Source organism: Humulus lupulus, chromosome X (genome assembly GCF_963169125.1).
Source record: "Humulus lupulus chromosome X, drHumLupu1.1, whole genome shotgun sequence".
Taxonomy (NCBI): Eukaryota; Viridiplantae; Streptophyta; class Magnoliopsida; order Rosales; family Cannabaceae; genus Humulus; species Humulus lupulus.
The window spans coordinates 152,501,050-152,522,552 of record NC_084802.1 but is presented as its reverse complement, the minus strand read 5'-3'; the positions used below and the strand labels follow the sequence as shown (position 1 = coordinate 152,522,552).

General features: G+C 42.4%; 1 protein-coding gene across 3 annotated transcripts in view; it reads left to right on the top strand.

Moving 5' to 3' along the window:
- Nucleotides 1-5,275: 5,275 nt before the first annotated feature.
- LOC133803511 (uncharacterized) overlaps nt 5,276-21,503 on the top strand; it is a 37,508-nt gene continuing 21,280 nt past the window's right edge. For 2 of the 3 annotated variants that reach the window (XM_062241578.1, XM_062241577.1), the window contains exons 1-8: nt 5,276-5,580; nt 6,065-6,119; nt 6,325-6,429; nt 6,598-6,654; nt 6,736-6,806; nt 7,140-7,239; nt 7,479-7,549; nt 7,626-7,726. In XM_062241578.1, coding sequence (XP_062097562.1) covers nt 6,069-6,119; nt 6,325-6,429; nt 6,598-6,654; nt 6,736-6,806; nt 7,140-7,239; nt 7,479-7,549; nt 7,626-7,726 — 556 coding nt within the window. In that variant the 5' untranslated portion in view covers nt 5,276-5,580; nt 6,065-6,068. Of the gene's footprint in view, nt 5,581-6,064; nt 6,120-6,324; nt 6,443-6,597; nt 6,655-6,735; nt 6,807-7,139; nt 7,240-7,478; nt 7,550-7,625; nt 7,727-21,503 lie in introns of those variants that run through there. The other variant, XM_062241579.1, reaches the window with a different exon arrangement.

The window sequence follows — 21,503 nt, the reverse complement described above, 5'->3', positions numbered from 1 at the left end:
CGCAGCCTGCTCGCCCTCCTGGGCCGCTGTTAAGGCAGCCTTTGCAGCCTGCTCGCCTTCTTGGGCCAACATTAGGGCAGCTTTGGCACTTAGTTCGCCTTGTTAAGCAGCTGCGAGGGCAGCTTGGGTAGCAGACTGGGCGGCCTGAGCGGTCTGGAGCTTGGCCTTAAGCTCTTCATTCCTAGACCTGGCCCGAGCTATGCTACGGTGCTGAGCCAATACCGCCTGCAAGGAGTAAGAAAACAAGTTAGACGCATACTGGAATATAATCGAAAGAGTGTGTTCGACTAAGAAAAGTGGACTTACTGTAAGGTTCATTCCTAGAACTGACTCCATGATGTTCTCCGAGCTCCTCTCCTCAATCACCCTCAAATACTTAGGGTTGGCTTTGTAAAAATGTTCCACCATATGGTTCGCGGTCTCATAGATGGTCCCTCGAAAGGTGTCTGGAATCTTCTCCAGGTCCTGAGCATTGACCGGGATGCGTACGGTGGTGGCAGGGATAATCGGAGCTGGGGGATCAGCCGGTGTTGTTTGATCCCGAGTAGGACCAGAAGGAAACTGGGGAGGAGGTGGAGGTGGACCCCTTTTTTCTTGAGCCGCAGCAGCTTGAGCTGTCGAGCTTTGCCCTTTCCCCTCAGCTAGGGATTTGGAGGTCGTTCTTGCTGCGGGTGGCACTTTCTTGGATGAGAACCGGGGCTTCTTTACGAGCGGCCCCGAGCTGGATTTCCCCTCCTGGAACATCGTACGGATGTCGGGAACCCCTTGTTGTGCCATCTCCTCACCTGAAAAAGAATGGGAAGTACGTAAGTATGCGTACAAATTCCTCAGTGTACATAAGAACATATATGCAATATAATAAGAAGTCCTACCTTCCGAGCTAGAGGATGAGTCTATTGCCACGACCTCCGGCCTTGGAACCGCTATGGGAGAAGGGGAACCTAAGTCTATAATTTCTTGGATTAGGGGAGGTTCGGGCTCAGGTTCTACCATGGGGCTGGATTCCTCCACATATTGCCTAAGTCCAGGGGTAACGATACCCTTTAGCAGGGAGGGCCATGACCTAAGGTTAGTTCTATACTCTTCGAAGAAGACAGACCTAAAGGACAAGGTGTTGTCTACTACTACGGTGCCTCTAGGATGTCCCATATCATGACGTAGCACTAAATGATCCATGCACTGGAGCAGGGTCAGGTTACGGTCGGGGTCATTAGGGTGGCGGTGAACGAGCTGGTTTGGGTTAAACCTAACTAGCCTAAGATCGGCAACAACCCTATCTAAATCCCTAAAGGGATGTGGGTTACCTTGGCCGAAGGGGCCGACTGCTGCCCCCGACGAAACTCGCTCTATGTTGGGGTCCTGAGTGGCCTCAGGAGCTCGCCTTTTCCGCATGAGGGGTACCTCATCTTCTTCTGTCTCCTTGCCTTCAATGGGCTCAGTGTTCCCTTCGGGGATGGGTGGGAGCTCGCGGATTATCGGGATGTTAGCCCACGTTCTTCTCAAGGCTAGGGTTTGACCTTCAGCAATTAACCCACACGCCAACATCGTGTCATCAGACACGAGCTGGCGGTAGTCCTTCTCACTGGGCGGAAGCCTTGCCAAAGTGTCGTATTGACCCCCAAGGGTCACTGATTTGGCCGTCCTCGCAAAAATGGCTGCACGAAGACACTCCAGTCAGTATACACGCGAAAGGACTAAGTACGAAAAGAATAATTTCACGAACTAAGGAGGGAAAGAAGACTTACGAGGATGGTTGAAATATCGGTGTTCGCAGTTGCAAAACCCATTTGACATAAAGAACTGATCTTTAAAGTCGTTGGGATGGCTGGGCAGCTCGATGACTACGGGTGAGTTCGGGAATTGAGTCAAGTAGTAGAACCCGTCACCTCGCCCCCGTTGATCCGGGCTGGCCTTAAGGCAGAAAAAGTAGAGAATATCTGTCGGAGTGGGGACCTCCCACTCATGCTTCAGGAAAAGGTACTTCAGCCTCGCCAACAGCCGATACGAGTTCGAGGGAAGCTAGAACGGCGCCAACTGCACATAGTTGAGGAATTCGACGAAATATTGATCGAGGGGAAGGAAGGCCTCTGCCTTTAGATGCTCATCACTCCAGGCCACAAAGTCGTCCTGGAGTGGGGTGCAACTCCGTTCCCCTTCAAGCGAAGGTCAAGCGATTAGGATGCCAGTCCCGACCTCGATGTTGTGGGACAACATAATCTTGTTGACCCTTCCTTGGGTCGTGATCTTGGAGGCTATCCTCTCTGCCTCAAAGAAGGCATCAGGTCCGACTACGACCTCCTCCTCCACCACGGAGCTGAACTGGGGGATGGGGGATTCGGAGGCAACCTCTTTTCCCTTATTGGCTCATTGAGACGATGAGCTAGCTACGATCTTCTTGGACGCGCCTTTCTTGGGTGCCATTAGCTCGCCTATCAAACAAGAACGATGGAACTCTTAGTGGGCGACCTAGAATTTTTATACAGGCAAGAAATAACAAAGAAAGGCTGAGGATTCTAACACACGAGCTGATGCAATCTTAGCCCGCGATGTGGTGCCACGCGCTACCTATGCTACGCACCTAGGTTCCCCAACAGACCCCTGATGTTTAGGGATCTGTGTGTCAGAAAATCAGGCCACTACCTTCCTGGGGAAGCGGTTTAGAGCAGAACTGCCCAAGAAGAGTAGCCCTTAAGCAACCTAGCCTAGAACCCTAAACAATTTTCATCTTCTATATCCTGGGTGGGTATTTCCTAAAATCCCCCGTGAGTTGCCCAGATTTCCCCAGAAATCACCCAGTTGTATGAACATCACAATTCTAGGGATATTTTAAGGCCTACTCCAAAAACCTAAATCGAAGCCTATGTGCCAAAAACCTATGGAGAACTACCTAACATTAACTACGGAGAAGTGCGGATAGGCGTGATACAAAAAAATAATAATAAAAAGAGGGGAAGAAAACCCAATAGCTAGTAAAAGAAAAATTTCGACAAAACCAAAAGACTTACAGTATGTTCTTCAGTCAAGAGAAATAAGCTTTGCAGGGAAGAAGCTTGGAAGACTCCTGAGCGAGTGGGTGTCTGAAGTTTTTTCTGAGGCTTTGCCGTGATTGATTTTCATTTTTCTCTGAGAAAGAAGAAGGGTTGTAAAGGCTGAAGAGAGAAAATATGGAAAGGTTTCAACTCGAAGGTGGTAAACACTAGAAACTGCCAACCTTATTTATACGTAAAAGGCATAGAGCGGCGAGGACCGTCCGATCAAACTAGTGCACGATCTGAGGGTGGTGTTTCGAAAGATGAAACGGCGGCAAAGAGGTGTCTAGACCATTAATGCAAACCTTGAAACCCGAACATACGCCAATCGCGGCATTCCACGTGTCCAGTACTCAAGTAATGAGCAAACATGGATAATCACAACAGAAGTTTAAAAGTCCCCACCGTGTTAGTTAGAGGATGACGTCATAAGACACGGGCAGGGACTTGGGGGGCAAATGTACACCCTGATATTTAGCCTGGGTCTTTTAGACAGCTCGAGTACAACTGGCTAACCAAGGACAATATTAGATCATCCACGTATTGATATATCCTCTGCAAAGGCATTGAGACTCCCCGGGAAAATAACGCGAGTTGATGAATACGGAGTACTAGGACAAGAGCTGGAGACGCAGGTAAAGCACAACATCCTAGACGCGAGCTGGCGTTATGTCTAGGTCGGGGTACGCTGAAGATCTGCCATTTCCAAGAGCCTTTATAAACTTGGATACGTTATATATAAACGTGCGTGATTAGACATCACATGTCCATTTATCCCTGAATTCTCGAACACGTAACATAAACGTGCATGATCAGACATCACATATCCGATTATGCCAGACGACCCATGATCAGTTTTACCTAATGATTAGACCATACCTTAATATATATTGCAATATTCATCATTTGTGCAAGACAGGTCACAAAAAGGATTTGTATTCACGTGTTGACCCCAACACCTATCTTGGGATGGCTCTTCTATAAATACCAAGACCTTGGATAAGAGAGGGGGTTGGGTCTTTTCTCTGTTATGCAAATACTCTGCCAAAATATAGAGGGAGATACAGTAATAATATCGACTCGTGGACTAGGGGGATTTTAGCCTCCGAACCACGTAAAAAGGAACTAGTGTTCTTAATATTTCATTCCGACCACCCTTAAGTGTTATTATCCTTATTACGATTTATCCTTAATCACTAATTTATTCCAGCTAATTACGTAATATACTGTTGGCGAAAAACCGCGTCAACATACACATTTACAAAAAATAAGCATAAGAAAATTATAAAAATAAAGTATGATTGATGATGAATTGATGCAACATCGATGAACAATAGATGCCTATGTAACGCTATCCGTATTGCAGTACAACATCGATGACATTTCGATGCATAATCGATGTTGATGGTCGCCATCTGTACACGATTCTATTTTGATGCTTTATCGATGCCATTTATGTTGATGTGGTTCAACATCGATATACCACCGATATTATATCGAAAATAACATCTAAATTATATGTTCGCCTTAGCATCGAAATAACATCGATGGGACATCGGTAGGGCATCAATATACCATCGAAATGCCATCGATTTAGTGTTGATTTACCATCGATTTTGATTGGCAATCCACCGATTTCCAGATCTTCCATATACAAAGAACATATAAAAAAATGCAGAAAAAATACCATACTTAACACTAGAACAGTTCGAATCTAATATCTAACCATGACATTTTATATTCACAAGTAGATAGAATGAGATGATACTCATCCATGATTTTTTTTCTTCAAAAACGCCAAAAATGACAATTTCTTCATATGAAATGAAACTTTCAGATTCAAGCAGATTAAATATTGTAGCTCATTTCGATATATTCGACTATTTGAAGTTGGGTTGCTGTGAAAATGTCTATGAGCGATGGAGGAGAAATAGAGAAAAATATGTGAAGTGTTAAATGTGAGATTTTTAACTAAAATATGAGACGGGGCACATTAGTAGAAGAATTTATATGATGGCATGTTAAAAATTTTTTCCTCAAATTTCCCATCAATATTTGTTTGTATTATTATTTCTCTTTTTTTTTTTTAATAAAAATGTCCCAGTGAGAAGACAGAATATAAAACGATGAATATGTCACGTTAAGACGTGAAGACGTCTAGTTCTAGGCAAGCCGAAGCTAGTAGTAGTTGTTCTCCAAAAATTCGATGATTGAATAATGTTTTTTCTTTACTTTTAACCTAAATAAAAAAACAAGAGAGTAAAATTGAAGAAATCCCTTTATAAAATATCTAACAAACCGAAGCTCATGTACGCCCCACCTCCAGTTTTTAAGTTCCAGCTTCCCACCCACTCCCTTTGGCCGTCTCCCACTTCCCAATATATATTTTTATATGTATATATATATATATTTTGTATATTTAAAACCATTATTCACTTACTTATAAATATACATGTACATATGTTATCTCTACTTTTCTCTTAGTTGGCCTCGTTTTTATATAAACTTGGTTGGGTTCCCTGCTCAAATTGATAGATTCATTTTTTTTGAGGTAATAGTTTTTTTTTTGTTGTTTCTCTTTCCTATAAATTATTCAGTTTCAGCTTCAATCTTTTCAGTTATGTTAGATTTGGCATCTAACGTTTTGACAGAAATCAGCTTCAAAGTAATAAGCTCCAATTAATAATAAAAAAAGTATGCTTTGATTTAATCTGGGAATGGGTTGTTTCTTTGAATAAGATTGATTAATCAGAAAGATTTGAATGGCATGTTTATTTTGGTTGTTTTATGGCAAAGAAAGAGGGGAAAAAAGGGGAAATCAAATTGTCTAGTGTCCAATAATGCTACCACCTGTTTAATTATTATTTTTTCCTTAAATGGGAGTTTGATTTGTTTATAATGCTATAAAATCGACAATGCAAGCATCTATATTGAAAAGATCAATTTTTTTCCTCTACAATGTTTCTTCTAGTATGGAGATAGTTTGCTTTTAGAATGATTTTGTGTAAATCATTGCTTTATCTATGATTCTTTAGGAAGATGGACAATGGCTATGAAGAAGAGGGTGAAAACGAGTTTCCTTCACACAAGGTAAGCTAATATCTAATCTTCTTATGTATATATGACTATATATCTCTGTATTCAAATTGAAAACTGTGTTCATCTTCTTATTTTGTTTAACTGATTGTCTAGTAGTATTACCTATAAAGAGTGTTTTTGTTTTGTTGAGTGAAATTTAAGTATTTGTACTGTAGTCCTTTACTAACTTTGTTCTTTTTGTGTTCATTAATATTAGGTTAATCCTGGGAAACCTGCTGTCCTGACTTGGCAGCGGAAATTAAACAGTATTGAAAAAGTCCCTTCAGAGTTCTCTGTCAATTTCAGTGAGACAGTTCAGATGGTAAAGGAAAAATGTATATGTAACTTTTCATGACTTTTCTAGGAAAGGATGAGGAAGTTCATACTTCGATATAAATTAACTACTTGAGACCAGCAATCTCTTTTCTTAGATTATTGTCCTATTTTGTAACTAGTTTCTATGCTTTGTGTAATTTTCTGAACTCTGAAGGCTCCACTTGGTATTCGGATGTGGATACTTGTTAAACGAGAAGCGGCAGAAGGAAAAGTAATCATCTCACTTCAAATTTCAGAATAATACATTCAGCTCTATTTTTCTTCACAATCCCCTGTTCCTATCAAATTTCAGATATCAATGTTTGATATGTTCAAGAAGCGCCATATTACAAGTAACCACGGTGTTCCGTTAGGTGGTATTGGGTAGGTACTCATTCCCCCAAGCAAACAACTTAATGTTGCTGCTGATTTGTAATCACAAATAGGTATATAGATGACATATATGTAGTTGAAATTCTACTAATTCTGTTAAATCAACTCTAAGGATAGTACTTGTCCAATAACATTACATGTTGGAGAACTTCAGCTGATGATGGTTTTCACAAGAAACTGAGATTATTTAATGAAACATAATAGTAATGATGATTCTCACAAGGAAAACCAAATACATTTTTCACATAGTAGTCAAAGCATGGCAAAACTTTGATTTGAAGTTCATTCTATGAACTATTCTATAGCTGGAATCATGAACTTTAGTGCAGGAAGCATTGGAAGAAGTTACAGAGGGGAGTTTCAGCGTTTTCAACTATTTCCCACAAAATATGAGGATGTCCCAGTTCTAGCAAATCAGTTTTCAGTGAGTTTTTCTTCATTGCTTCAAATATAGCCTTCCGAAGTTTTAAGCATATAGAGTTATCAGATGACAGAATTGCTGGGCACTGTGATTTTAGATGAGCATTTTTTGATTCACCACATGTCTGGAGAAAGGATTAATTTAAAGTCCTACTGACATGTAACGTATTTTTTTAGGAGGTAATTTTATTTTATCCAAATGTTTTAATATAAACTGACCATTCGAATTCCCTTGCTTCACAGGTTTTTGTTAAACGGCCCAGTGGTGAAAGATACTCAACTGTATTATGTCCTAAGAGCCCAGAGGTGGCCAAGTGAGTCATTTGGTGTGTAGAACTTGATTTATACTTGAAAATTTTGAAATAATCTATTCAACTAAATTGACTCCAGAGAATTCAAAACTTCTGGCATTGGATCATGGGATTGGAATTTGGATGCAGAGAAGTGTACATACCATGCTCTATTTCCCAGAGCTTGGACAGTCTATGATGGTATTAGACTTTAGTCTCCTGTTTAGTAGAACTTATAATATTGCGCAATATCTTATGTGGAAAATTAGCCATTGATAATCTCTATTGATAGAGTCTAAGGCCTTTAAATAGGCATTGTACATGTATAAACAAATCTGGTATTTAATACCAAATATTGTAGAGTAATTAGAGATATTCTAGGGTAATCAATTAGCCTAAAACTATATAATCTAATTATAGTAATTTTCTAATAATTCAACTTGGTTTTCTTATTGGAAAGATACTGACTAAATGTTTAATATACAATATTTTCTACACCCTCCCTCAAGTTAGTGCATAGAGATTCCACATCCCCAACTTGCAAACTAACTCGTTGAAATTTTCTGTTAATAACCCTATAGTCGATAAGTCAACTTGTTGTTGCTTGCTAGGAATATATACAACACAGTTCATTTTCATCCATTTTTTCTTTAATGAAGTTGACAGGCCTCCTCTTACTTATGTGCATGCACTTAAGAAGGGGAGTGGTGAGGTGGCTTCTCAGTCAGCAGTTGGAAGTAAGAGTACAACAAGAATGTAAGGGAAGAGTAAGTTTGTTGTAAGGGGCAGTTGGAAGTAAGAGTGCAACAAGAATGTAAGGGAAGAGTAAGTTTGTTGTAAGGGTTGGGGTAGTCTAAGTTGGGGTGCAATGAGTGTAAGATGTACCACCGAGAGCTAGCAATAAAGGAAGTCAAGAGAGTGGTGAGAAAGGTGTGGAATGTTTGAGTAAACTGTAATTGGATAGATACAGGCTCTCAAAATCCTGTTAGTGCATTTGTTCATTGATTTTCATTCATTATTCTTCCATTTCTCTTGCTCTGTGTTACTGAATTTGCAGGGTTACCCTATCAATTGGTATCAAAACCTATTGATCATCCATGGCTAAGAAATCGGAGGCGGTTGTCGATGCTTTGGAGGGGTGGTTTTCCATTCTGCAGCTGGGTGTTCAGTTGGAGCTTGCCGCCATGAAGTCCGATATCAGTTCATTGAAGGAGGGAATTTCTTAGATGCCAGCAGTGGAAAAGGCTTTGGAATTAATAGTAAGGCTGAGCATTGGGCGGGTTGGTCGGGTTACAAGGTTTTGATACCAGTGCCTTTTTCTAATATAAAAAGTAGTCTTCTGCATATCCTTATCCTCGATCTATAGCTGGTAATAACTAGATCAAAGATCTACCTTGGAGAATAACATCTTACTCAATAACTGAGCCTTTAGGTCTTACAACTTTACTGAAGCCGTTCAATACAGTGCCCTAAACCCGATTCCATCCTTGGCAACAATCCAATCGCCATTTATCTTATTGTGTAAAAGTAACCCTGGCAAATCACCTGGAAATACATCCAGAACTCACAAACTAATCCAATCTGTCCTGATCCTACTGGCACGACCTAAGTGGTATCCACCACACTAGCTAGGAGTTCTATGCATCCTCCTGCAATAGATCTCTAGCTCTAAATACAGATGTCATAAGCGTACCAAATCCATGCACAGTGCCAGCTACCACAAGGGTTTCCCACTCTCAAACCCAAGAGTCACTATCCTTTCCTTACGATCTAGCATTGCCCCCACACTTGGTTAACCAATCCATATCCATGATCATACTGAAGTCTGTTATAACTAACTTTATCAAAACAACTAATGAGTCATTTCCATCATAATCTAATCCATCTCTTAAAATCACCAATACAGTATCACATTCCCATCACAACACCCCATGCAATTTGCATATCTTATTTATGCCTCTATATATGCAACTAGCAAGGAAATAGCATGGTACCAAACTAGTCAACACAATACAAAAATCAAAACTAGAAAGCTGACTTGCCACCCTTGAGGAACCAACCTCAGTCTCAATTTCAGTCTCTGACTGCTTCGGAATAAACACTCGAGTTGGAGTCGAGCTGTCCATCCCTTTTTGCTCATCTGCTCCTCGTCTTGGGCAATCCTTCATGAAATACCCAACCATTCCACATAAGTAACATGCCTTTGCTCGGCATCCAGATGATGTCTCTTACACTGGGTGCATTTTGGATAAGTCATCTAGCTCTTTTTCTTGCTTGCTCCAATAAATAGAGGTGTCACTGCCTGAGCTCCGTGCTCTTTGGCATTCTTCTTCTCATTTCTTATGCTCTCAACAGCAAGTGCCCTCCCACCACCTGAGCGTAGGTGGAGGTTTCATGCACTGGGGCAACTTTAACGCCCTGAGCTATCCTGGAACTCAATCCTTGGATAAACTTTTCCTTCCGAGCCACATCTGTGGGTATCATATCAAAATCAAACTTGGTCAACCCATCAAATCTGCTAACATACTCGGTTACTGTTGCATTGCCTTGAACCAGGTTCATAAAATCATTCATCTTAGCAGTTTGGGCCGCATCACAGTAATACCTTTCATTGAACAGCTGCCTAAAGTCTTTCCAATCCATCACAACTGTGTCTCGTGTCTGGAATACTACTTCCCACCACGTCCGGGCATCATCCTGCAGTACATATGTAGCACAGATGACCCTATTGTAACCCACCAGCCCCATACTATCGAGGATGGAATTGATCATGCCCATTTATTACTCAGCTCTGAATGGATTTAGGCCTCCCTAAAAAATCTGGAGGGTAATTTTCCTGGAATCTTCCACAGAGAAATTCCCATCTGCTCTCAACCCTAGGCTGAGACAAAACTGGTGCCACTCCTGGCATAGCAAAGGAAGAGGTGCTCCCCGACAGATTCTGCTATTGCTTCAAACACCTAATCTCTTCCTCTTGCCTCTGCAATCTTAATTGCACATCTGTAAACATTTGTTGGAAATTCTGAGGGGCAGATGAAGAACTCAAGCCCTGGCTGTAACTTCCAGCCCCGGTATAACCACCACCAGGTCTCATTATCTGTCTTGGATACATATCTGATGATTGAATAAACATGTGCATTTGTTCATTGATTTTCATCCATTATTCTTCTACTTCTCTTGCTCTGTGTTACTGAAATGGCAGGATTACCCTATCAGAAGTGTCTATCCACTTCAACATGCTTGGTTCTATCGTGATGGATTGGGTTTTGTGCTATGTTGATTGCTGACTTGCTGTCGTTGTACAACTTTAAAGGCTCGGTCCTTTGAAGTAATAATTCTTCAAGTATGCGTTTGATCCAAATTAATTTGCATACTCCTTGAGCAAGAGCTCTGAGGTCTGCTTTAGCATTACTTCGGGCTACCACTAGTTGCTTATTACTCCTCCAAGTAACCAAGTTCCCCCATACTTTAGTACAATATCCAGTTGTTGATCTTCTATCTTCAACTGACCCTACCCAATCTGCATCTGTAAAGGCCTCAACACTTTTTTCCTCATTCTTTTTGAAAAGTAATCAATTTCCTTGTGTTTTCTTCAGATAGCGTAAAATTATGTACACAGCTTCCAAGTGTTCTTCGAATGGATTGTGCATGTATTGGTTAACCAAGCTTACAACAAATGCAATATCAGGTTTTGTGTGGGATAGGTAGATCAATTTTCCTATTAACCGTTGATACATTCCCTTGCTTTCCTTATGTTGGTCTTTACTTGCATTTATGTTCAACTGGTGTTGTCAGTTGTACAACCACTCATTCCTGTTTTCTTGAGTAGATCTAGGACATATTTCTTTTGAGACACAACAATTCCTTGTTTTGTTCTTGCAACCTCCATTCCTGGAAAATACTTCATTGGTCCAATATCTTTTACCTCGAATTCTTAGGATAACAAGTCTTAAGTCTTTCTTGCTCTCCATAATCATCACCGGTGGTATCATGTCATCAATACAGACAATGATTATAGTTACCTTACCCTCTTTTGAGTGTTTGAAGAACAAGGTGTGATCCAATTGAATCTGTTTATACCCATACTGTTTTACCACCTGATTTAATCTTTCAAACCATGCCCATGAAGATTGTTTTAAGCCGTAAAGAGGTTTTTTGAGATGACAGACATTCTCTTTTCCATATCTTTCCTTGAACCCTAGAGGGATTCTCATGAAAACTTCCTCTTCCAAATGCTCATTGAGGAAGACATTTTTGATGTCTAGTTGTTGTAGGGGCCAAGTGAGATTTGTAGTAACGGATAGCATAACCCTGACTGTGTTAAACTTGGCAATGGGTGCAAACGTCTCGTTGTAGTCCACTCCATATGTTTAGGTGAATCTTTTTGCAACTATTCTCGCTTTGTATCGGTCTATCATTCCACCAGCCTTGTGTTTAACTGTAAATACCCACTTATATCCAAACGCATGTTTATCTCTAGGTCGATTGACCATTGTCCACGTTGTGTTGGTTTCCAGGGCCCCAATTTCCTCGTAGAATGCTTTCTTCCATTCTTTTTGTGAGAGAGCCTCAGTTATGTCCTTAGGAACTACCACTTGCTCGACTTATGCTAGGAAAGTTTTATATTTTGGAGTTAGTCTACTATAGCAGACATATCGGGACATTGGATGTAGAGTACAACTTCGCTCTCTCTTCCTCTTGGCAATAGGTAACTCAGACTCGAGTTCCACCATACTAGAAGGCTCAACATTAGGAATATCATTAGGAAAGATGGGATTGAGAGAAGGATCACTTACATTAGGAACAGGTTGTGGATCTGACTAATGAGATGTTAGAGCAGTAGTTGGCTATATTACCTGATGGTCTTGATAGGCCACCACTTACTTTTGTGTATGCTAGAAGGAAGGGAAAGAGTGGACTGGCTGCCAAGTCAGCCGAGGGCAGTATAGGGAATTAGTCTTTAAAAGTGGCTAAGTAAATTGTGTAGCCTACGGGCAGGTGTAGGGAATGCATGGGTGTATCGGGCAGTAGGGAAATAAGAGAGAGAAGGTGAGATAATAGGGGTATCGATGATTTGAGTAAGGCTTTGTATTTGGAGAGACACAGGCTTCAAATTCCTGTAGTTCAATGGAAAGCTGCTCAAATTTCTATCTTGTTTCTATTACTTGCATCTGTGAGTGTTATTTTGACAGGTTGAGTCTATCAATTGGTATCAAAGCCATTTCGATCCTCCATGGCAAAGAAGCTGGAAGCAGTAGTCGAAGGGTTAAAAGGCAGGTTTTCAGTACTTCAACAGGAAGTTCAGTCGAAAATGAGTGCGATGAAACTGGATTTGGGCTCGCTGAAAGACGATGTAGCTCGCTTACCTGCAATTGAGAAGGCTTTGCAGCTGATAGCGGCACAATTGCATCAGTCAGGGCCGAGAGACATTGGAGAATCGTCAGCTGTGAGCGCTGACTAGGCTCGCCGAGCTTTCGACGGAGAGACGATGAGGGGTAGCCAACCCGCGGGCTCGCTAGAGGTTCGATCGGAGCAGGTTCCGCCGGCTACGCAGTTTCACCAGACGACTGCCGACTTAGTGTTTGGCCGTGACTTCCGTCCTCCGAGGATGGAATTGCCCTTATTTTCGGGGGAGAACCCAGAGGGATGGGTTTACCGGGCTGAGAAGTATTTTTTATTATCCAGATTGAGTGAAGCTCACATGTTGGAAACAGCCATAATCGGCTTAGAAGGAGATGCACTGACTTGGTTTCAATGGGAAAACCAAAGAAGGAGGATAACATCATGGGCGACTCTCAAAACCCTGCTACTGGCGCAGTTCCGAGCTCAATCAGTTGGGTCTCTGTCCGAGGAGTTCCTTTCAGTCCGGCAAGAGTCCACAGTCAAGGAATATCGGCTAAGATGGGAGGCCTTGGCTTCTCGGGTACCCGATACCCCAGAACACATTCTAGAGGGTAACTTTGTAAAAGGGCTGAAGGATGAAATTAGAGGAGCCATCCATATTCTGAAACCCTTGGGCCTGGCCCAAGTCATGGATATGGCCCAGTGGATTGAAGAAGGGCACCAGCTACTGGGCGGCCCAAACCCTAACCATCGGGCTGCCACTCTCAAGCAACATCTCAGCCCTCTTTTTCCAGCAAGGTCATCCATCTCTGCCTGGACACCCAGACCGCTGCTGCCGCCGTACAGTGGAGCTTCATTGTCCTCGTCAGCCCCGGCCCCAACTCCGGTGGCCACCAACACGGTTCTGGCAGCAAGAAACACGCAGGTTCGAAGGATATCCGAGGCTGAGTACCAAGATCGCAAAGCTCGGGGTGTTTGTTTGAAGTGTGAGAAGAAATGGCATTGTGAACATTAATGTGAATTGAAGTCCTTGCAAATGATTCTGGTTTTAGATGATGAAGAAGGCAGCACACCGGCTGAATCTCCTCCACAGACGCCTGAATCGATGGAAGACATGGTTACCGATGAAACTTTGGCCACACTGTCATTGAACTCCTTGGTGGGTATCACTTCCGTTAACACAATGAAGTTGGCAGGCCAAATTGGGCAGCATCAAGTTATGGTCCTTATTGACAGCGGTGCAACGCATAACTTCATTTCGACGGACACAGTGAAGGCAGCGAACATCCCCATTACAGCAACATTATGTTACGGGGTGTTATTGGGCACGGGTGGAAAGGTGCGCACGGATGGGGTTTGCAGCTCGATGCAGTTGGATTTAGGGTCTATTCAGGTGGTCACAGATTTCATACCACTAGAACTAGGCGAGGCTGATGTGATTCTAGGCATTAAGTGGCTGGAAACTTTGGGCAATATGCAGGTCAACTGGCGCACTATGCTTATGATGTTTGAGGTGGGCGGTTCATGGGTTTCGCTGCAAGGAGACCCCAGTTTGTGCAAATCGCAAATCTCTCTCAAGGCAATGATATACACGGTACAACAAGAGGGTGAAGGCTTTTGGGTTGAGTTGGGTGCAATCACAACAGAAGACGAAATGAAGGACAACCCAATTCCACCATCGGTGGGGAAGATTCTCGACAGTTTCAAGGCTGTATTCGATATGCCGCAAGGGCTGCCACCACCTTGAGCACGCGAGCATACCATCTCATTACAAGAAGGGCATGGCCCGATTAGTGTATGTCCCTACCGATATGCTCAAGCCCAGAAAGATGAGATTGAGCGGTTGATGACGGAGATGTTGTAGGCGGGTATCGTGAGGCCAAGTACCAGCCCATTTTCCAGCTCGGTCTTGCTAGTCAAGAAAAAGGACGGGAGTTGGCGATTTTGTGTGGATTATAGAGCCCTTAATCGAGCTACAGTGGCAGATAAGTTTCCAATACCGGTCATCGATGAGTTATTGGATGAGCTCCATGGTGCAAAATTGTTTTCAAAGTTGGATCTAAAGTCTGGTTATCACCAAATTCGGGTGGCTGCCAAAGATGTGGAGAAGACAGCTTTTAGAACACATGAGGGCCACTACGAGTTTCTTGTCATGCCCTTTGGCCTTACAAACGCTCCCGCCACCTTTCAAGCATTGATGAATGAGGTATTTTGCGACTTTTTGAGGAAGTTTGTTCTGGTGTTCTTTGATGATATTTTAGTATACAGTGCCACTTTGGATGACCATGAACGTCACTTGAACATGGTTTTGGAGAGATTACAGCATCATTGATTGTACGCTAATCACAAGAAATGCTTATTCGCGCAAAGCCAGCTAGAGTATTTGGGTCACATTGTATCTGAAGACGGGGTTTCGGCAGACCCAAACAAGATTCAGGCCATGACCGAGTGGCCTATTCTGAGGACCTTGCGCGAATTGAGGGGTTTTTTGGGTCTTACGGGGTATTACCGTAAGTTTGTGAAAGGGTGTGGGCAGATGGCATGACCACTAACCGACCAGCTTCGAAAAGATGCTTTTGGGTGGACAGACGAAGCTCAAACGACTTTTACTCACTTGAAGAACGCAATGTGTTCTGTGCCCGTTTTAGCGCTGCCTAACTTCTCTATTCCCTTTATATTGGAGGCGGATGCTTCAGGCAGCGGCTTTGGAGCGGTACTTATGCAGAATCAGCGACCTATAGCTTTCTATAGTCAAGTTTTATCTCCTAGAGCCCGTACTAAGTCGGTCTATGAGCGAGAATTGATGGCAATTGTGCTCGCTATCCATAAATGGCGTCCTTACTTGTTGGGACGCAAATTTATGGTTCGAACCGACCAACGAAGTCTGAAATACTTGCTGGAACAAAGATTAGTTGCATCCGAACATCAAAAGTGGCTAACGAAACTCTTGGGATATGATTTTGAGATAGTATACAAACCTGGTCTGGAAAACAAGGCAGCTGATGCTCTGTCCAGAATTCATCAAGTGGTGTCATTGGCTGTCCTATCGGTACCAACATTGATCTCCATGCCCGATTTACAGGCTCACGTGCAGACCGATCCGAGTTTAGCTAAGATAATACAGGCTATCAGCCACGGGTAGGACACAGGCGGCTATTCAATGGTGCAGGGGTGTTTGAAATTCAAGGGACGCTTGGTCATTCCCTCATCCTCGCCCTTTATCCCTATTATCTTGCAGGAATACCACGACAGCTGCATAGGAGGGCACTCCGGGGTATTCAAGACCTTTCAGCGGATTGCAAGGGACTTATATTGGCCGGGTATGCGAAAAGATGTGCAGAAATATGTCGCAGAATGCGCTATCTGCCAGCAAAGTAAATATCTAGCCCAATCTCCAGCGGGTTTAATGCAGCCACTGCCTATACTGGAGCAGGTTTGGGAGGACATTTCTATGGATTTCATCGAGGGGTTACCGCTGTCCAATGGCTTCGATAAAATATTTGTTGTGGTTGACAGATTGACCAAATACAGCCACTTTATACCACTACGTCACCCGTTCACGGCCACCACAGTTGCTACTGTCTTTGTGGGGGAAGTGGTGCGTTTACATGGGATACCGAGGTCTATAATCTCAGATAGAGACAAAATTTTTCTCAGCTTGTTTTGGAAGGAGTTATTTTGCCTCGAAGGGACTCAACTCAAGCATAGTACATCTTACCACCCCGAGACCGATGGCCAAACGGAAGTGGTCAATAGATGCCTAGAAACTTCTTTGCGATGCTTTGTTGGCACTAAACCCAAGCAATGGGTAACGTGGCTTCCATGGGCAGAATTCTGGTACAACACGTCGTACCATTCATCCGCAGGAATGACCCCTTTCCTAGCTCTACATCATCGAGAGCCGCCCCCGGTGGTGAGATTTGAACACGGAAGCACTATGGTTTCAGCGGTGGAGGAAAGATTGAAGAGTCGGGATGAAGTATTAGAGTTACTCAAACTGAACCTTCACAGGGCCCAACAAAAAATGAAGTCCCAAGCTGACCGAAAAAGAAGAGAGATTTAGTACGAGGGTGGGGACTTGGTTTATGTGAAACTACGCCCATATAGGCAGCGATCGGTGGCTAAATGTCGCAATGAGAAGCTGGCACCTCGTTACTTTGGTCCTTTTCCAGTATTGGCACGAATTGGCCAGGCTGCGTACCGTCTTCAACTGCCCCCAGACTCCGCCGTACACCCAGTTTTTCATGTTTCACTCCTTCGACCTTCGTTGGGACCACGACAGCAGGCATCCAACTTACGGCCAGAGGTGGCAGCGGATTGGGAATGGACCTTAACACCCGAGGCAGTCATGGATGTGCGCCCAGGCACACATAAGACACCCCCACAGGCCTTGATCAAATGGACCAACCTGCCGGCATTTGAAGCAACGTGGGAAGATTTCCTAGCTATACAACATCAATTTCCAGATTTTAACTTTGGGGACAAGGTTAGTCTTTGGGTAGGGGGTATTGATAGGCCACCACTTACTTTTGTGTATGCTAGAAGGAAGGGAAAGAGTGGACTGGCTGCCAAGTCAGCCGAGGGCAGTATAGGGAATTAGTCTTTAAAAGTGGTTAAGTAAATTGTGTAGCCTACGGGCAAGTGTAGGGAATGCATGGGTGTATCGGGCAGTAGGGAAATAAGAGAGAGAAGGTGAGACAGTAGGGGTATCGATGATTTGAGTAAGGCTTTGTATTTGGAGAGACACAGGCTTCAAATTCCTGTAGTTCAATGAAAAGCTGCCCAGATTTCTATCTTGTTTCTATTACTTGCATCTGTGAGTGTTATTTTGACAGGTTGAGTCTATCAGGTCCTTTGGTCGCCGGGAGTAAACTAAAAGTTCTTTTGTTTGGGGCTGAGATTGTTGCTCAAATGTTCCTATGTCAGATAGAGAAGGACACGAGGGATTGATGTGAATAGTTTGATCAATTTCTGGGATAGCTTTAGGGAGGCAAGTATCCCAACTAGAAACTTCACTCACTGTCCCCTCTCTGAAGTGAAATGTTGGGATAAAAAGGTTGTTCTTCATTGAATGTGTCGTCTAAGGACACATTCATACGTCGAGTAGAAACATTTATACCCCTTTTTGGTAGAAAATTAGCCCAAAAAAACACACCTATTAGCACATGGATCAAATTTGGATCGGTTTGGACCTGGAACATGGACATAAGAAGTACAACAAAACATTTTTAGGGGGAGATTAGAAACAAGATGAGTATGTAGATATGTTTTAAGAAGGATAGAGAGTGGAGATGTGAAAGTTAAACACTCGAGAGGGCATTCGATTGATGAGGTAGACAGCGGTAAGGATAGCCTCACCCAAAAATGCTTAGGGATAGATGTGGTAAACATTAAGGCCCTAGCAAACTCCATCAGGTGTAATTTTGCGTTCAACAATCCCATTTTGCTGAGGTGTGCCTACACATGAACTCTTATGAATGATGCCATGAGATAGAAGATAACCACCCAAGAAGGGATTAAAATATTTAGTGCCATCATCTGTGTGCAATACTTGAAGATTAGCATTGAATTGATTTTTTATTATAGAATGGAAGTTTCTAAATGTCATGGCATCATCAGATTTCTGTTTAAGAAAAAACCCAGCTAACACGTGTGTGGTCATCAATGAAAGTGATAAACCATCTAGTATTTGTGGTATTGGTTATTCTAGATGTTCTCCATATATCACGTGTATGTTTAGCAAACTGACAAATGTCACATTTAAAGGAGCTCAAATTTTTTATTTTGAAACAACTTAGGAAAGAGAGATTTTAAATAGGAAAAACTAGGGTGGCCTAATGCCACTACTTAATATCATTATTACGAGAAACAATACAACTAGAAACAAAATTTTTATTTACTTGAGCAGGAGGAAACATATCAATGTAATACAACCCACTACATGCCTTTGCACTCCCAATCGTCTTCCCCAAGAACATATGCTGAAAAGTATACAGAGTGGTGAGAAAGAGACAACATTGCTGATCTCGAGTGACTTTACTGACAAAGAGCAAATTACACGATAAATTTGGGACATGAAGGACATCATAAAGAGTAATAGAAGAGGATAAATATATAGACTCTTTACCAGCTGTTGATAGTTAGGAAAATCAAATCCTAAAGATTTCATCTATTAGTTCCCTAATTTATAGGGATTGTTTATTATTTTGTAATCAAAGCTGTGATACGTGTATAGCCTATATAATACTAGCCCTAGGTTGTAAATTAGTGTCAGAAAATCAAATACAGAAAAAGGGTGATTATTTCTCACCATTTTCACATGGTATCAGAGCTTTAAGGCTCCTTCAGTCCCCTCTGCACCTTGCTTTCCCAGTTGCATCTCTCGGCTCCAAGGGTCCGTCTCTCGGCTCCAGGCATACTCGTCGGCAGTCAGGTGGCTCTCGACTCTAGGTATCCTTCTCTCGGCAGTGAGGCGACATCCAGTCCGGAGTAGACGTCCAGTTCGACTTCGTCGCTCCAGTTCGACATCTTCTCTTGTCACACAGCCCTTGACAGCTCTCGGGAGCCCTTGGCCAATCCTCTCTGTCGCACATCTCAGAAACTCGGACTCCCAGCCGCCAGTCCTAATCTTACGAAGATGTCTGATAGTGAAGATGTTACCTCTCAAACTTTTGGGCCTCACTCAGCGCAAACCCAGCCCACTGAAATTAACCCTAACTCCAACTCAGCCCAAACTCAGTCGAGTAGGTCTATGAGCTCTCTCTATAGCCTGGACAGTGGGCCAAACTATTGGTTCCCTAAATATTACAGCTCATAAACTTGATGACAAAAATTATTTGTAGTGGGCCCAATTTGTCAAACTAGTCATCTGTGGCCGTGGGAAACTAGGATACATTACTGGTGATCTCCCTGCACCTCCTTCAAATGATTCTACATATAAGGTATGGCAAGCTGAAAATTCTATTGTTCTTGTATGGCTAATTAATTCAGTGGACTAAAAAATCAGTTGCAAATAATTATTCTTTAAGACTGCTAAGGAGGTGTGGGATGCTGCCCGAAAAATGTATTCTGATCTCGGTAACGCTTCTCAGATTTTCGAAATCCGTACCAAACTCAAAGAAATCAAGCAAGGTAATCAAACTGTTACCCAATATTTTTTCGACTTGCAAGACTTGTGGCAGGAACTCGATTTGTATCTGGATACCACACCACTGATTGCACTAAGATCCAGCGGTTGTAGTTAGAGAAAAAACAAGTTTCTGAATTTCTTACTAGGTTAAACATTAATCTTGATGAAGTCAGAGGACGTTTGGTGGGTTGTTCCCCATTTCCTAACATTGAAGAAGCATTCTCTGAGGTTAGACGTGACGAAGCACGTCGACGTGTCATGCTCACTACTCCTGAACTGCAGCCCATTGAAAGTTTGGCTCTTGTTTCAAAATTCGGCCCCCCACCACATGGCAGATCCACTCCCGACCCTCGACCTAATCGTAAGGGTGACAGACCTAGGTGTGATCACTGCCAATGTCATTGTCATACTCGATCCACTTGTTCGGTAATCTATGGTAAACCATCTAACTAGACTCCACGGCTCCAAAATGAGAGAAAGGCCTACCCAACTCAGACTGAGAGTAGCACTGATCAGAATAGTGTTGCTACCCCTTTGTTCAGTAAGGAAGAGCTTGCCCACTTATACACTCTTCTGAGTCAATCATCCATGAAACCCAGTTTCGGTCCTGAGACTCATAGTGCCTCAGTTGCACACTCTAGTAATTTTTCTTCCACTTCCTGAACACCGCGGATCATCGATTCCGGCACCACTGATTACATGTCAGGTTGACCACATTTATTTGATACTTATTGTCCTTGTTCCACTAAATCTAGTGTCACAATTGCAAATGAAACTCGTTCTTCTATTGTTGGAATTGGCACTATTAAATTATCTGTTGATCTCATTCTTAAATCAGTACTTAATGTTCTTTCTTTGCAATGCAATTTAATCTCTGTCCACAAATTAACCACAGATAATCACTGCTTTGCTAAATTTGTGTCCAATTCTTGTTAATTTCAGGATCTATCATCGGAGAGGATGATTGGCAGTGCTAGGATTCGTGAAGGACTTTATTTCTTTGAAAGACAACATCCAATAAAAGAATCATCTTCTCTGCTACGTTTGGGTTCAAGTTCTATTTCTAATTCTTGTTCATCATTTGTTTCAAACTCTGTTTCAAATACGGACTCAAAAACAATTATGTTATGACATTGTCGACTTGGGCATCCAAGTTTTTTTATATTTAAAACATTTATTTCCATCCTTTTTTGTCAATAAAATTGTTGCTGATTTCCATTGTGATATTTGTCAATTTGCCAAGCACACACGTGGTTCGTTCCCTTAAAAAATGTATACACCTTCCAATCCATTCTCTCTCATTCATAGTGATATATGGGGACCTTCCAAGGTCAATACTTCTCATGGAAAGCGATGGTTTGTCTCATTCATCGATGATCATACACGTATCACTTGGGTCTATCTTCTTAAAAATACGTCTGATACATGTCATGTTTTTAGGAACTTTCATCGTATGATCCAAACACAGTACCAAATGTCTATAAGAATACTTCGTTTCGTACCAAC